The sequence below is a fragment of the Nicotiana tabacum genome, chromosome 20 (assembly GCF_000715075.1).
Source record: "Nicotiana tabacum cultivar K326 chromosome 20, ASM71507v2, whole genome shotgun sequence".
Taxonomy (NCBI): Eukaryota; Viridiplantae; Streptophyta; class Magnoliopsida; order Solanales; family Solanaceae; genus Nicotiana; species Nicotiana tabacum.
In genome coordinates, this window is record NC_134099.1 from 66,355,801 (window position 1) to 66,371,322 (window position 15,522).

The 15,522-nt window shown below is 37.8% G+C and overlaps 2 protein-coding genes and 1 long non-coding RNA gene across 3 annotated transcripts; 1 reads left to right on the plus strand and 2 right to left on the minus strand.

The window, feature by feature from the left end:
• Positions 1 to 1,418: 1,418 nt before the first annotated feature.
• On the minus strand, positions 1,419 to 2,155 carry LOC142174394 (uncharacterized). Its single transcript, XM_075240182.1, has 2 exons — positions 1,923 to 2,155; positions 1,419 to 1,785 (listed from the first exon to the last, which is right to left on the minus strand). The coding sequence occupies exons 1-2, from the start codon at positions 2,153 to 2,155 to the stop codon at positions 1,419 to 1,421; spliced, it is 600 nt and encodes a 199-aa protein (XP_075096283.1).
• A 204-nt stretch (positions 2,156 to 2,359) lies between these two features.
• On the minus strand, positions 2,360 to 11,091 carry LOC107819187 (putative serine/threonine-protein kinase PBL18). The gene is made up of 6 exons (XM_075240500.1): positions 10,877 to 11,091; positions 10,134 to 10,447; positions 9,911 to 10,046; positions 3,519 to 3,658; positions 3,237 to 3,360; positions 2,360 to 3,066 (listed from the first exon to the last, which is right to left on the minus strand). Exons 1-6 carry the CDS (start codon positions 10,974 to 10,976, stop codon positions 2,618 to 2,620), a joined length of 1,263 nt encoding a protein of 420 aa, XP_075096601.1. The 5' UTR covers positions 10,977 to 11,091; the 3' UTR covers positions 2,360 to 2,617.
• A 1,220-nt stretch (positions 11,092 to 12,311) lies between these two features.
• On the plus strand, positions 12,312 to 14,039 carry LOC107831635 (uncharacterized). Its single transcript, XR_001658417.2, has 3 exons — positions 12,312 to 12,622; positions 12,855 to 12,923; positions 13,968 to 14,039. It is a non-coding gene; the product is annotated as an uncharacterized LOC107831635 (long non-coding RNA).
• Positions 14,040 to 15,522: the final 1,483 nt, after the last annotated feature.

The window sequence follows — 15,522 nt, forward strand, 5'->3', positions numbered from 1 at the left end:
AAAACTCGGCAAGGCAGGATCGCGGCAACCCACAACTGCTCGCGAAAGACGGAACAACGTCGACAGCAGTAAGGTCGATGCGGGGAGGGGGGGCTACTGACGGACCTGTTTGGTGGTGGGATTACTGGTTGACGGGGGGGTGTTTAGTGGTGTTGTTTGGACGATAGGGAGTAGGAGCTCGTAGGATTTCGGGTTGGTTGTTGCCGGTGGTAATGGAGTAGGGTTTGTTAGGGCTGGGGGGGTGCGACTGGTTATGGCATGGGGTCGACGGGTAGGTACGGGTGAAGCAGGAGGCGGAAGCAGTTGCGACGGGCAGCTGGGACGGCGGTGCAACAGCTGGGGTCGCCGGATTTAATGGAGGATTGACGGATTGGTTCATGTGAGAAGGATGAAGCGCAATAGGGTTTGAGCCACCATTTTCGTGTGGATGGAGCTGGTTTTATGACTAGTTTGAGGGAACTAAGAAGAGGATGAGTGGTCGTGAGGGGGCGGTGACGGGTGGTGGAACGGTGGTGTTTGTTTTTATTGCTAGGGTTCCGGTCTTCTTCCAAACGAGGAAGAAGATGAACAGTGATGACGAGGGGGGGACTGGTGGTGATGGGAGCTGAAGGGTTTTTTGATGGAGGTCTTCGACAGTAGGGTTTTTTTAGCTCTTCTTTCTTTATTAGGAAGAAGATGAGTGAACAGTACCTTCTTTCTCCAAAAAAATTCAAAAGTCCTCCTTTCTTCCAAGTCTTTGTCCGTGTTTTGTAATGGGTTTGTTAAGAAAAATGAGCCCCACGCGTGGTGGGGTTCAAGGTTTGTGTCCCCCACGCGTGGTGGGGTTCAAGGTTTGTGTCCCCCACGCGTGGTGGGGTTCCCCATGTGTCCTGGACACGGTTTATTATGGGTTAGGTCTGAAATTAGGCCTAAAACCGGGTAGTTTGAACCCGAATATTATTCTTTTGCCCGGACCCGAGAAATAGGAACACGTTGCTTAACTAGTCCTATGTAAGCAAAATAACTACCAAAAATAAGACTAGTATTTAAACAAAACTATATATTTTTTTTAAATATTTTTTCAAGATTTAAAATAGCTACAAAATATTAATAAAACTATTTTTTGTAATTTTCGTTTTTAAATATTAAGATAAAATATGAGGTAATATTTTTGTATTTTTCAAAGTTAAAAATGACTATAAAACCTTAATAAAACTATATTTTTTGTAATTTTCGAAATTATATAAAGTACAAAAATAAAGTGCAATTTTTGTATTTTTCAAGTTTATGAGAGATACATAAACTAAAATTTATATATATATTTTTTGAAAATTTTCTTTTTGCAACGAAATAAAGTAAATATAGTTAAAATAGCTATACTAGACCCAATTTCACATATTCACGCTAAAAATGTGAAAATTCTCGGGGAGGGTCAAAAATCACGTGCTTACAATATCACCATAGGTAAGTTTACTCCATTTAGAAAGAGCAATTTTAACCCTTTTTAGTTTCTGCTTGAACGTCAAAAATGGATCCTCTATGAAGTCAGCCATCCAATTTTGCCTCACAACCTCCATGAAGGTGTCATGTTTTGTCCAAAAGTTCAAAAACTTGAATGGTTTAACAAATTGCATTGCCTCCTCTCCACAACTTATCAATATTTGTGCATGATCTGAGTCTGTTCTGATTAGGTGCTCCACCTCTATATTAGGGAACAGAGTTTGGAAAGACAAGTTCACAAAGATTCTGTCCAATCTTTTGAAAATGCATTCTTCATTTGGCCTTCCATTCCACCAAGTGAAAGGACTGCCCTTGTAGCCAAGATCAAAAAGTCCACGAGATTTAATACAAAAAGTAAATTTTTCATATTCTGGGGGATACACTGGCAATCCTCCTATTTTTTCATCCTCACCAAGAATCACATTGAAATCCCCCCAACCAACCAAGGCAACTCCATATCACTAGCTAGATAATAGTAAAGATTATCCCATAACTCTAGTCTTTCCAATGAGGAACACTTTGCATATACAAAAGTCATCATAATGCGCTTACCTAACACTTGATGATACACCGTGATGCTCACTTGTTGTTCTGTATCCATCAACAACTCCCACTCCACCACAACATTAAAGAATAACCATATCTTCCCATTCACATTTGAGATTGCAGCTTCCATTCCCAGTCTCCTTCTATACACCTCTGAATATACCTTGTTTTTTGAAACGGCTCCATGAGTGCAACAATAAAAACACCATATTCCCTTTGCATATTTATAACCCTCTCATTGCTTTGCTTCTTTTCCCTTTAAATCAACTGCCATTATATTTTTCCAACATGTAATTTGCAATAATAAACAAAGATCCTTATTATGAGGCTACAGTGAAAAAGGAATTGAAAGAATTTGCAATGTCGAGAATGGAGCTAGTGATTTTTTTTAATAAGCGAACGCTACACTGGAGCTAATTTAGATTGTTACTAGAAGTAACCCCTGCAACTTAGGCTGAGTTCTTGCGGTATAGTTAATAATTGTTATATACAAGATCATATTTGGGTGTTGCTACTTTAAAATAAGCATGATACAAAATGACACAGTTAAATACAATTAGCCAAAAAACTCCATTGCACTGAAAACTGCCTGTTATGATCGTTCTCGTGGGGATTTTGTACCTTCTGAAACACGAGAGGCGTGTTTTGTCCTAACACTGCCTGGAAGTGAAGATTCAGATTTGTGTCGAGATTTAGACACCTTTCTCCTATCTCCAAATGGACGACCAGACGTATATTTAGAAGGGAGCTGTTCTAAAGCACTCAACACGAATGACATATCTGGTCTGCCCCTTGCTTCAGGATGTACACAATGTAATGCAAGAGTGGCTGCTATCGTTGCTGCTTTTCGAGGATATTGCCCTTCTAACTTAGTGTCCATAATCCTGAACAACTTTTTCTTGTCATGCAGATACGGAGTTGCCCATTCGATCAGATTTTGCTCCGCACCAGTCTTCTTTTTATCCATTACACGACGACCAGTAAGCAGCTCGAGTAAAACAACCCCAAAGCTATAAACATCACATTTGGCTGTTAGTTTACCTGCCAAAGATGAAAAAGATGTGGTCAAACTAGGAGCCGATAATATTCACATTTTTTATACACTTTGAGTATCATATGACCAACCCGGATGATCAGAAGTGCAATCAGGAATTTAATAAATAAAGCAATAGCACATGAAGAAATCTTGACTTGATTGAAAATAAATAAACCTGTAGTAAGATATTCAGGAGCAGTATATCCTTGAGTACCCATTACTTGAGTAGATACATGAGAATGATCACCAGTTGGACCAGATTTTGCCAAGCCAAAATCTGAAAGTTTTGCATTAAAATCCTACATGAAGAATATATGAAATTCAATTATGAAGTACTCATCTACCCGCCAATCAAATCATACATGTTGGCCTCACATAAACCCACAAAAAAAAAATGAAATTAAAGGCAACCAAATGATCAGAGAAATTTGGTTAAAAGCCAAAAAAATCACGATACCGGGTCTAAAAGGATGTTAGAAGCTTTAAAATCACGATAGATAACTTGTGGTTCCGCGTCATGCAAAAAAGAAAGTCCTCGAGCAGCACCTATAGCAACTTTAATCCTTGTTGCCCATGGAAGAACTACTGATGCACTCTCTGCAAATCGGACAATTTCAGGTCAATAGACTTGAATCTACAAAGAAATCTCATGGTGTTTTTATTTCATCCATAAAATGTCAAGTATCACAAAAGGCTAAAAGGGTGGCAAGCTAAACCTGGATTCCATCGCCCATCACGATGCAACAAATTTGGATGGATTAGATTTTAAGTAAAGTGGATTTGGACAAAGTTTTGGTAGGGTATTATGTAATAACCCAATTCGTGCAAGTAAAAACAGAAAATTTACCTAGTCTAGCCAGTAATTGCATGCAGTACAAATTAAAAAGATAGTTGTATATCAAAAGCTGCTTGCAAAGTATACATAATAACTGAATAGAGTAATATCCTATTCATATCTCTCTTAATATAATAACTTAGCTGTAATTTAATATCTTTTTCGAGGGAACTCCATCATTGATTCTGGTTAGTATAACTGTAGTTAGGCAACTGTAATCCAATGACAGAACTCAGTAGATTATCCCATCCAGATTAGATCTACAAAAATGATTTTGCATCTGATCTATCCATTGTCTTGATGATCCAACACTGGTGAAAGATAAAATGCCTTGGAAAGCTACTTGAGATGATTGATATTGAGAACCCTTGAAGATTTAACTGTTGGGAATAAACCCCTTACCAAAATAATATTCACGGTAATAAAGCGGAATAATAATGTAGCACCGAGATACGGTAATTAACAAGAATAAAAGAGTAACAATGACACCAAAATTTTTACGTGAAAAACCCTTCTGAATAAGGGAAAAAACCACGACCCCGAGAGGAGCAACTGATATCACTATAGTAAGGAATTTTACAACTTTGTAGGTCGGAGGTAAATACTCCAAAGACCACTACAACACTCAAAAGAAATAACCCTCTTTTGATATTCCCACCTCACTACAATATCGCTCACTCTCTATTTTCCTCACAGACTATTTTCTTATACCTTGTCTGTGAAACCTTACTCTTTCTTTCTCTCTTTGTTGGTGTGAAGAAATGAGAGTTGAAGCTCTCCTTTTATAGCCAAAGCTTCACCCTCTAAAGCCTACAATATTTGACAATTTACACACACTTTTCACAATTCAACAAAGTTGGCTACCAAACCAAAGAAATTCAACAAGGTTGGCTACCAAACCAAACTAATTCAACAAGGTTGGCTACCAACCAAACCAAGTCAACAAGGTTGGCTACCAAACCAAAGAAAACTCTTATTAGGCACATGCCTAATACTTCTTCAATGAGATGGACATCATCAATCTCCCCCTCCAGTCTCATTCATCTAGAGGAGGTAGCACTGTCTTCTAGTTTGAGTGCATGCCGACAAGTTCTTTGCATAGCTCGAACTTGTTCCTTGGTATCACCTTGGTCAACATATCTGCGGGATTCTCACTTGTAGAAATCTTCAAGACTTTTAGAGATTCATCATCTACCATTTCTCGAATCCAATGATATCTCACATCAATGTGTTTGGTCCTTGCATGGTACATAGAGTTCTTGCTAAGGTCTATTGCACTTTGACTGTCACAATAGACGACATACTCCTTCTGATGCAATCCAAGCTCTTGAAGGAATCGCTTGAGCCATATCATCTCCTTGCCAGTTTCTGTAGCGGCAATGTACTCTGCTTCAGTTGTTGAAAGTGCAACGCACTTCTGCAACTTAGACTGCCATGATATAGCTCCCCCTGAAAATGTAAATAAATATCCAGTAGTAGATTTTCTGTTGTCAATGTCACCTGCCATATCAGCATCTGTATAGCCCTTCAAGATTGGATCAGATCCTCCAAAGCACAAACAATCTCCCGTGGTACCTCTCAGGTACCTGAGTATCCACTTGACTGCTTCCCAATGTTCCTTTCCAGGATTTTCAAGAAACCTGCTGACAACACCAACTGCGTGAGCAATATCAGGTCTAGTACATACCATTGCATACATCAAGCTTCCGACTGCTGAAGAATAAGGAACTTTAGCCATGTTTCCCTTTCTCCTCCACTGTTGTAGGACACATCTTCTTACTCAACTTTAGATGACCAGCAAGAGGTGTGCTGACTGGCTTAGCATTCTTCATGTTGAAGCGTTCTAGTACACGTTCAATGTACTTCTCCTGAGATAGCCACAACTTTCTACTTGTTCTCTCTCGAACTATCTTCATCCCTAGAATTTGTTGTGCTGGGCCCAAGTCCTTCATATCAAATGACTTGGACAGATCTCCTTTCAACTTTGCTATCAACCCCTTGTCTTTTCCTACAATTAACATGTCATCCACATACAACAACAATATAATAAAGTTATTCTCAGAAAATCTTTTGAAGTATACACATGGATCAGAATAGGTCTTTAGGTATGTTTGACTTTTCATGAATGAATCAAACTTCATGTACCACTGCCTTGATGCCTGCTTCAATCCATAAAGACTCTTATTCAATTTGCACACCATGTGTTTCTTTCCAGCTACTTCAAATCCTTCTGGTTGCTCCATATAAATCTCCTCTTCCAAATCTCCATGAAGAAATGCAGTTTTCACATCCAACTGCTCCACTTCAAGATCTAGGCTAGCTGCTAAGCTCAAAATTGTTCGAATAGAAGTCATTTTAACAACGGGGGAGAAAATTTCGTCAAAATCAATACCTTTCTTCTGTTCGAAGCCTTTAACCACCAATCGAGCTTTGTATCTGACCAGTTTGCCATCTCCATCTTTCTTGAGTTTAAAGACCCATTTGCATTTGAGTGGTCTTTTACCCTTTGGAAGTTCAACCAGCTTGTATGTGCCATTTTTCTGGAGAGATTCCATCTCTTCTTGCATAGCTTTCATCCACTGGTTCTTTTCTGGATGGGACAACACCTCCTTAAGACTTTCTGGCTCCCCCTCATCACTGATGAGGACATACTCTGTGGAAGGGTACCTGCGTGACTCTACCCTTGGCCTCTCTGATCTCCTCAGAGGTTGAGGTTGTTCTTCTCCCTGAGTGGGGTGCTCCACTTCCTCGACACCTTCATCAAGTTGCTCCCCCTGCTCAATAACCTCACCAGGTTGCTCCCCCTGCTCGGCAACCTCGTCGGTCGTACTTTCTGCACTTGTGGGATTGTTAGAAGTAGAAGGAATAGTAACAAAGTTAGGAATTATACCATTCTTCGCCTTTTCTGACATATCAGCAGCAGTTCCAACTTCACTTTCTCGGAAGACTACATCTCTACTTCTGATGACCTTCTTCTTTACAGGATCCCACAGTCTGTACCCGAACTCTTCATCTCCATATCCGATAAATATGCAGGGAATAGATTTATCATCCAGCTTTGTTCTCTGCTCTTTTGGTACATGTGCAAAAGCTCTGCAACCGAACACCTTCAGATGCGAGTAGGACACCTCCTTATTGGTCCAGACTCTCTCTGGGATTTCAAACGCCAACGGAACTGATGGACTCCTATTGATCAGGTAACAGGCTGTCTGAACTGCTTCACCCCAGAATGACTTAGGCAGTTTAGCCATTCTGAGCATGCTTCTCACCTTCTCCACAATGGTGCGGTTCATCCTCTCGGCTACGCCATTGTGCTGTGGGGTTCCAGGAACTGTCTTTTCATGTCTGATCCCATGACTTGAACAATACTCTTCAAATTCCCTTGAAGTGTACTCACCTCCATTGTCACTTCGGAGACGCTTTAGCTTTCGACCCGTCTCCCTTTCTACTAGAGCATGAAACTTCTGGAAAACTTGAAACGCCTGATCTTTGGTTTTCAAAATATAAACCCATAATTTTCGTGAAGCATCATCAATAAAAGTAACAAAATATTTGTTACCGCCCATTGATTCAATTTCCATTGGGCCGCAAACATCAGAATATACTAAATCAAGTATATTCAATTTTCTTTCAGACGATGTCTGAAATGAGACTCTATGCTGCTTACCAAATAAACAGTAGTCACAAGGTTTTACCGTTGTACCTTTGGCATAAGAAATGAGTGATTTCTTGGCAAGAATCTGCAATCCCTTCTCGCTCATATGACCCATTCTTTTGTGCCACAAATCTACAGAAATCTCATCTTGTGCCGCGTTCAATTCACCTTGGCATATTTCTGCATTTGTCCTGTACAACGTGCCACGAGCAACTCCCTTTGCAATCACCAATGATCCCTTAGTGAGTCTCCACTTTTGATTTGCAAAATAGCTCTCGTATCCATCTCGGTCTAAAGCAATTCCCGAGATCAAGTTCATCCGTAAATCAGGTACATGCCGCACATCCTTTAGAACCAATGTGCATCCGACATTTGTCTTGATACAAATGTCACCAATCCCCGCAATCTTTGAGTAACTTGTGTTACCCATTTTCACTGTGCCGAAATCACCTGCTACATATCTGCAAAAAAGATCTCTTACCGGTGTGGCATGGTGAGATGCCGCTGTGTCAACCACCCATTCCGACTCTGAACCTGACAGGTGCATGCTTTCCTCTTCCTCATTTATAAAGAGGACAACATTATCATTATTTTGCACCATGGCGGCTGTGTTGTCGTCATTCTTCTGGCCACTGGTTTCACCTTTGCCCTTCCTTGGATTTGGGCAATCTCTTTTGAAGTGACCTGGTTGATTACAGTTGTAGCAATTTCTGACTCTTGATTTGGATCGGTTCTTTGACTTCCCACGAGCTCCGGATCTACCATAGTTGTTCGAACTCCTTTGATAACTCCTGCCTCTACCTTCTGTGATGAGAGCCTGTCCTTTATTTTCAGGCTTCTTTCTCATCTTCTCATTGAGTAGAAGAGCCGATGTGACATCTTTCAACTCAATAGTAGTCTTACCGTGCAGGATGGTTGTTGCCAAGTTATCGTACGAAGATGGCAACGAGTTCAATAGCAAGATGGCTTTATCTTCTTCCTCGATTTTCACTCCGAGGTTGGCAAGCTGTGTGATTAGTCCGTTAAACACATTTAAATGTGACAAAAAATTCGTACCTTCACTCATGTGTAGGGCGTATAACTGCTTCTTCAGGTACAATTTATTTGTCAGCGTTTTGGACATGTATAGGCTTTCCAACCTTGTCCAAATTCCTCGTGCAGTGTCTTCATCAATGATGTTATTTACCACATCATCTGATAAGTGCAACCTAATTGCACTAGCAGCTCTTTCATCCAAGTCAGCCCAATCCTCAGCTTTCATGGTATCAGGCTTTTTGGAATCAACATCTAGAACCTTGTGTAATCCTTGTTGGATGAGCAGATCTCTCATCCTTCTTTGCCATGTTGAGAAACCGTTATCTCCGTTGAATTTTGCTACCTCGTACTTTACTCCGGACATTTTTATTTTTCACCAAGTATAGTACTACCGACAGTGAATAGTATTTCAGTGAACGAGCAGAACCCGTGCTCTGATACCAGTTGTTGGGAATAAACCCCTTACCAAAATAATATTCACGGTAATAAAGCGGAATAATAATGTAGCACCGAGATACGATAATTAACAAGAATAAAAGAGTAACAATGACACCAAAATTTTTACGTGGAAAACCCTTCTGAATAAGGGAAAAAACCACGACCCCGAGAGGAGCAACTGATATCACTATAGTAAGGAATTTTACAACTTTGTAGGTCGGAGGTAAATACTCCAAAGACCACTACAACACTCAAAAGAAATAACCCTCTTTTGATATTCCCACCTCACTACAATATCGCTCACTCTCTATTTTCCTCACAGACTATTTTCTTATACCTTGTCTGTGAAACCTTACTCTTTCTTTCTCTCTTTGTTGGTGTGAAGAAATGAGAGTTGAAGCTCTCCTTTTATAGCCAAAGCTTCACCCTCTAAAGCCTACAATATTTGACAATTTACACACACTTTTCACAATTCAACAAAGTTGGCTACCAAACCAAAGAAATTCAACAAGGTTAGCTACCAAACCAAACTAATTCAACAAGGTTGGCTACCAACCAAACCAAGTCAACAAGGTTGGCTACCAAACCAAAGAAAACTCTTATTAGGCACATGCCTAATACTTCTTCAATGAGATGGACATCATCATTAACAACCACAACTTGCCAATTCTAGAGTTTGTGAATACATATGACAACATAAAAAAGTTGTAATATCTATCGAGGTCGAGGAATGCAAAACATTTTGAAGATAAAAAGAAATGCTTACGTATGAAGAAACGAAGATGGGCTACTTATTTACACAAACAAATTAAGTGTACGTAAATGAATGTATTTCATTCACATGGACCCTAAAGTAGTTGAAAGAAAATATGAATTAATAACTCACTTCGAAACAAATGATTCTCCAAGCTCCCTCTTGGCATAAATTCGTATACTAACAGCCGGTTTTCACCTTCCAAGCAGAATCCAATGAGCTTGACCAAGTTTGGATGACGAAGTTGCCCAAGATAATTTACTTCTGACTATAGGAAGAAAACGATAAACATACATAATGAGGTGCCAGGAATAGAAAAAGAAATGTAGTTAGCAAACAACGTAACGTAACCCACCAGCCACTCCTTATGGCCCTGCAATCCTCGAGGCTTGAGCTTCTTTACTGCAACTACCAGTCCTGATCCAGGTCTTGAAGCAGTTAGTGTTTCCTCGCATAGCCATCCCTTATAAACATAACCAAATCCTCCTTCACCAAGAAGGCAATCGCGATGGAAATTGTTGGTGGCCTTTGCAAGTTCAGAGAGCAAAAGCGCTCTTAGATAAGGAGATGATAGTATTTCACTCTCAGACCTTGGACTTGGTACAATCCCTGTTCTCTTTTTCCCGGTAGAATTCTTGTCTGGAACAGGCAATGGGTGACTGGCATGTTCTGTCAGATTAAAACAAGTATATTTGGAAACATGTCAGTGTGGGAGAGGTTTGCATCTTATTTGGTAAAACATGAACAAAGTATGCAATTACAATTACTAGAGACATAATAACTCATATTTTCCAGATACAAAAAACTAATGATTATCCTCACTCTCTAAAATCTTGCATAACAAAATATCGATGGAACATAATCACATTTCTGAGTGGCTGTATATACGTATATTAAAGTCGTATATACCACAATTTGTTAGTAAATACAAAGAGAAAAGTCATAATCATAAACCGTCTTGAAACGAATTAAAATATGCACAGGCATTGGGATTTGCCAATACCAATTATTGAGGGGAGCCCAAGCTGACCCAACCCGACCACCATTTTATAAAAGAAAATATTGGAATTGCATGTTATCAAGAATGAAGAATAATACCACTGGTTCCTATTGAGTTGACAAACGTTAAAATTTCAGCTTTAGGGATTCCTGCGACTTTCTCACGCCTTTGAACGCAACAGGTGAACCAGTTGCCCATACCCACAAAATTTTAATCAAAATGTAGACAAAATTGGCTCTTTGTCCTCCATACCTACTGCAGGGGCACAAGGCAAATTAAGATGAAGAACAAGAAGAGCATTGAAACACCCCAAAATCTGGTTTGTTTTTGCTGAAACAGAGTTAATAATGAGAGGTTAGATGAACTAGACAAACCTGTGGTACAGGAGCCATTTGTCATAATATTCAATCAATGTTAATGTTAATTTACTATGTTAGTCCTTTGTATTTATTCTGACTTAATTCATTTACAAACTACTCCTATATACTAACGTAATATTCAATCATCTATGTTTCAAGTTCAAATTATATGGAGAGTTTGGTCATAAATGAAGTTAGAATGGCAATATTTGTGTGCACGAGGAAAATTGTGCACTATGTTCGGCCATTGGTTGTGCGATATTAACGCGAAGGGTCAAAGATGACTTGGATTGCATATCTGTTTGTTAGTTTAGTCTAGAAGCAGCTTGAATGTTTTTATACTGTTTGATAGATGCTAAAACCATGGAAAATGAGTGTTGTTGAGACATAACATAAATATACATAAATTATTATTTCCTTTTTTTGCAAAACCTTTTCTCTTTTTATCCAATAGGGCATAAAATAAGATGTTGAAATTGGAACTCCCAATTTCACTTCCAACTCTCACAATTCTAGCTAAATGATCGAAGAAGAAAGAAGGAAGAGGAAGCTTCGATGGAAATAATGTTCAGACAAATAGCAAAGTACAAAAGGAAATGTGATCCTATTGAGGCCTTTTCTTTGCCTCAGTAGGATTAGTAAGGTAAGGTTTAATCCGGTTTGAGTTGCTTTGATCCTATGCCTTTGGAAAAATATCCACATGGCTATGAGGTTATATGTCCTCGTGAGACTTTGCCGGCAGCTACACCATGAATCCTCTACATGAGGCTGCCATCATAAGGAAATGTGAGGCGCAGAGGAGTGATTATATAGCCAAGGTATATGGGTAACAATACCGGTGCTATTGTCCCCCTTATTTGTACTTTTCCTAATTGTTGTATTTTTCTTTTCTTTTATTAAAAAAGAAGAAGTACAAAAGACCAAACCCTTGGTCTCTAAAAGATTTGAGCAATCAAATGAGACCACGTGGCACAACCAAGACCCATGGATCATTAATCAAATCTTTTAATCAGGACGATAAAAATCACTGCTAGCTGCACAATCACAAAGAAGACAGGTGGGAAAACCTCCGTCTTTGGATCATGTACGGGTGGAGAATCACAGTCGTTGGATCAGCCCAACAGATTACAAAAACCAACTGATAAATTTGATAAAATTGTACAAATGGTACACTAGCTGTATATGTGCAGTAGCTGTATCAATACAAAATCTAACAAATAGAAAGTATTTATTTTTATTGTATTATTATTATATATAGTTCTCTTCTCTATATATTAGAAGAGAAAGTTTTTTCACATGTCTGCTTAGTATCTTTTTAAAAAAGCTTGAGGGTAATTCAATCATTTAGCATCAGCTCTATACCTTGGTTTTCTTCTCAGCCACCGCATCCTTTTCCCATCCAGTCCCAATATCTTCTCCATCCTTTTTTCCATGGATTCCAGAGCATTGGTATTTGCTCCATCAAGATAATCACAGGGTTACAAGGTTAGTTTCACTCTTCTGTTCTTTTCCTTCAACTATTGTTGGGTTTGGATTGTTTCCTCCAGTATCCAGCTAAATTAATTTAATTTAGCAGTTGAAACTCGATTTATTGTTGCAATTTGTATAATTCAGGCCCTTAAAATTTCTCGATTCCAATTTCGCTCTGCAATTTTTGTTGCAATGTTTGGGGTATTTCAAATTTGCATGTGCTTGTTAATCGATCTCTGTCCTTCAGATTTAGACTATAAACTTCATGTATGCCGGGAGATGAAGACGAGAAGTAGTACTTGGAACAAAAAAAGAGGTAAAAATTGCTACTCCTTATAGATAGCTATTTTGCATATGAATTATTTCCAGTAATGTTTGATTGAATGGTTTAGTTACATGAAAATCTAAGTTTTTTGGTGCGCTTCTTGAATTTATCCTTAAAAGATAAAAAACGGAAGTTTGCCAGCACAACTGAAGTCTGAGTAGTATTCTCGGTTTGTTAAAGTATCTGTTATTTTTATTTTACTATCTTAAAAATATACGCTCTCTAGCGACACCAATAATTATATAGATTCAAAATTGATGCAGAAAGGGGAAGTTCTCTACCTGAGAAAATCAAGTGTAATAATATTTTGGTGTTATGATTTTTATCCCAATTGGATGTACCTGTTGTATCCTAATGTGTATCTGTTTACCTTATTGTTCAACTTACCTGGGCTACTGTTTGTTGATTTTACTACGGGAATATAGTAAGTGATAATTTTGTTAATGTCTGAAAGTGAAGTTTTTGCAGCGACAATGCTTGGTGAACATGTTGATGAGATTTGAATTGTTGGGAGTATCTGCCATAACTATGTATCGGCATAAATTTCAACAGTTTCTACCACTGAATTTCTTTACAACAGAGGCATTTGAAATCTCCTTTGTAGGATCCATTCATTATTTCCTTAAAACGTTGATTAGATATCCTATTCAGTAGTTGTTACTGATATACGTGTAGGAAAAACCATAATTTTATAGAGCTTCGTTTCTATGAACTTCTTCGTGGCGCACCTACAAAACAAGTAATGAATGATGCAGAGTATTGATAAGTCGAGTCGAGCATAATGTAGCGATGGCGTAAAGTGGCTAATTTTCACCCCAATTTTTGGCGTTAAAAACTTCCAATCATGACCAAGTCTAAGGAACAGAGAAAATGATTCAAAAAGATCTTTATGTCTAAGGAAGGACATTGTTCTGGATATGTAAATTTATAAGTGTTAACCTATATGTGTACATCTTGTACATGTTTCTATGTTTTTTTTTTTTTTTTGATAAATTTAGTTGGAAATATAATGGCCACACTATTTTGATTTCACAGGTTCTTCAAAGTGCTGGCCTAGGAAGCAGAAACAATGCTTCTACTAAAATACATGACTTCGACTAAATAGGTGATTATGCACTTCTTTAGTCTATTGTCATATGCTTATTCATAATGCTAAATAGTTATGCTTTATATTTCATATTATTGTGTTAATATGTCTCTATTTTAGTAATAAATTTATATGCCTACAAATAAAAGAAAGATGGACAACGCCTAAATTGAGCAGATCAGGAACGTTCATATCTTGGTGGAAAAAATAGTGAGAAATGCCTTAGATAGCGTATATCACAAAGAGAGAAGTGGTACATAATTCATTTTCCATAAGACTCTTAAACGTCGTAAGATTTGATGCTGCAGAATAACATTTTCTAGCACAAGCAAATACTTTTATCTCAGCTATCATGGTTCCTTACTTCGACAGGGTACAAATAGCGAAATTTGATATTTTTAGATACTTCCACCTGGTGCAACACCAAGTGCAGTTCCTGTACAGAAGACTTCATTTGCACATACATTATCCCTCCTATTTTGTTAAAATGTATGGAATTAACACAATAATTTAGGTGAATAGACTGTAAAGTATGTTACAATCAAGAATTTAAAGAGAATTTCTAAAAAATATTTCTTTTAATAATTGTGATGTACGGATGTGTTACTTTCTACTTTTTTCCATTCTGATAATTTGTATTACGCACATGTGCTAAAGCATAAAGAAATTAGACAATTTATGTACTTGATGGGATTGGAAAACTCAATAGTTGGCCCTATAAGTAGCTTCTTACTTTCTTTCATGTGCACTTCTCTATATATATATAAAATATAGTTTCAAGATCGTGCTTATGCAAAACAACGAAAACTATACGTTAAACATTCAATTTTTTATTTAAGCATTACATATATGAATAGGGATTAAGGCGTGTTTTATAGCAGCATCACTATTCGCTATTACAAGTAATTCATTTATCAATATTGAATTTCAATTGCAACATTTCTGACAAAGGTACAAAATGGTATCAGATGATCAAACTAAGATTGCAACATCAAAATAAAAATAGGTAAGGAATTATCAATCCATTGATATTTTATTTCCTAAAATAGATAATAAATTATAGAATAGAATAAGTAGGATTATATTTTGGAAAATAATTGTGAGCTAACCGTGCCTTTTGCTCTTGCACAGGTAAAAATATTACATAAAATTTCGGCACTTCTTATAGACTTGGCATCCTGCTCCTACTTAAGTACGTCTGGTAGTGCAACAGACTTGAATTACATGCAAGCATGTGCTTGTATATGTTCATCCTTGCATTTCAATTGGCGATTATATAATTATTTTGCCTTTTGTTTCATATATGTTGCCATGAGTATTCATGTATGACCTTTTTCTGAGCTTATTGTAATTTATACTGGTATTTTCTCTCTAACTAGAGCTCTAAATTAATGTTTACATAAACTGAAACATAAAGTGATGTTGGGCCCGTGCCTATGGCGTGGGAATCCCTATCTATACTATATTATAGAAAAGCAGCTATCTACGTGTCTCTTACTCCTA

Excerpts from the sequence above, each read along its gene's own strand:
- LOC107819187 (XM_075240500.1), bottom strand. The coding sequence starts at position 10,976 with ATGGGCAACTGGTTCACCTGTTGCGTTCAAAGGCGTGAGAAAGTCGCA. Across the intron at positions 10,047-10,133 it reads AGGGCCATAAGGAGTGGCTG|TCAGAAGTAAATTATCTTGG; the intron begins GTGGGTTACGTT and ends TTCTTCCTATAG. Across the intron at positions 3,067-3,236 it reads TCCTGAATATCTTACTACAG|GTAAACTAACAGCCAAATGT; the intron begins GTTTATTTATTT and ends CATCTTTGGCAG.
- LOC142174394 (XM_075240182.1), bottom strand. The coding sequence starts at position 2,155 with ATGGAAGCTGCAATCTCAAATGTGAATGGGAAGATATGGTTATTCTTT. Across the intron at positions 1,786-1,922 it reads AGTGATATGGAGTTGCCTTG|TCCTTTCACTTGGTGGAATG; the intron begins GTTGGTTGGGGG and ends CTACAAGGGCAG.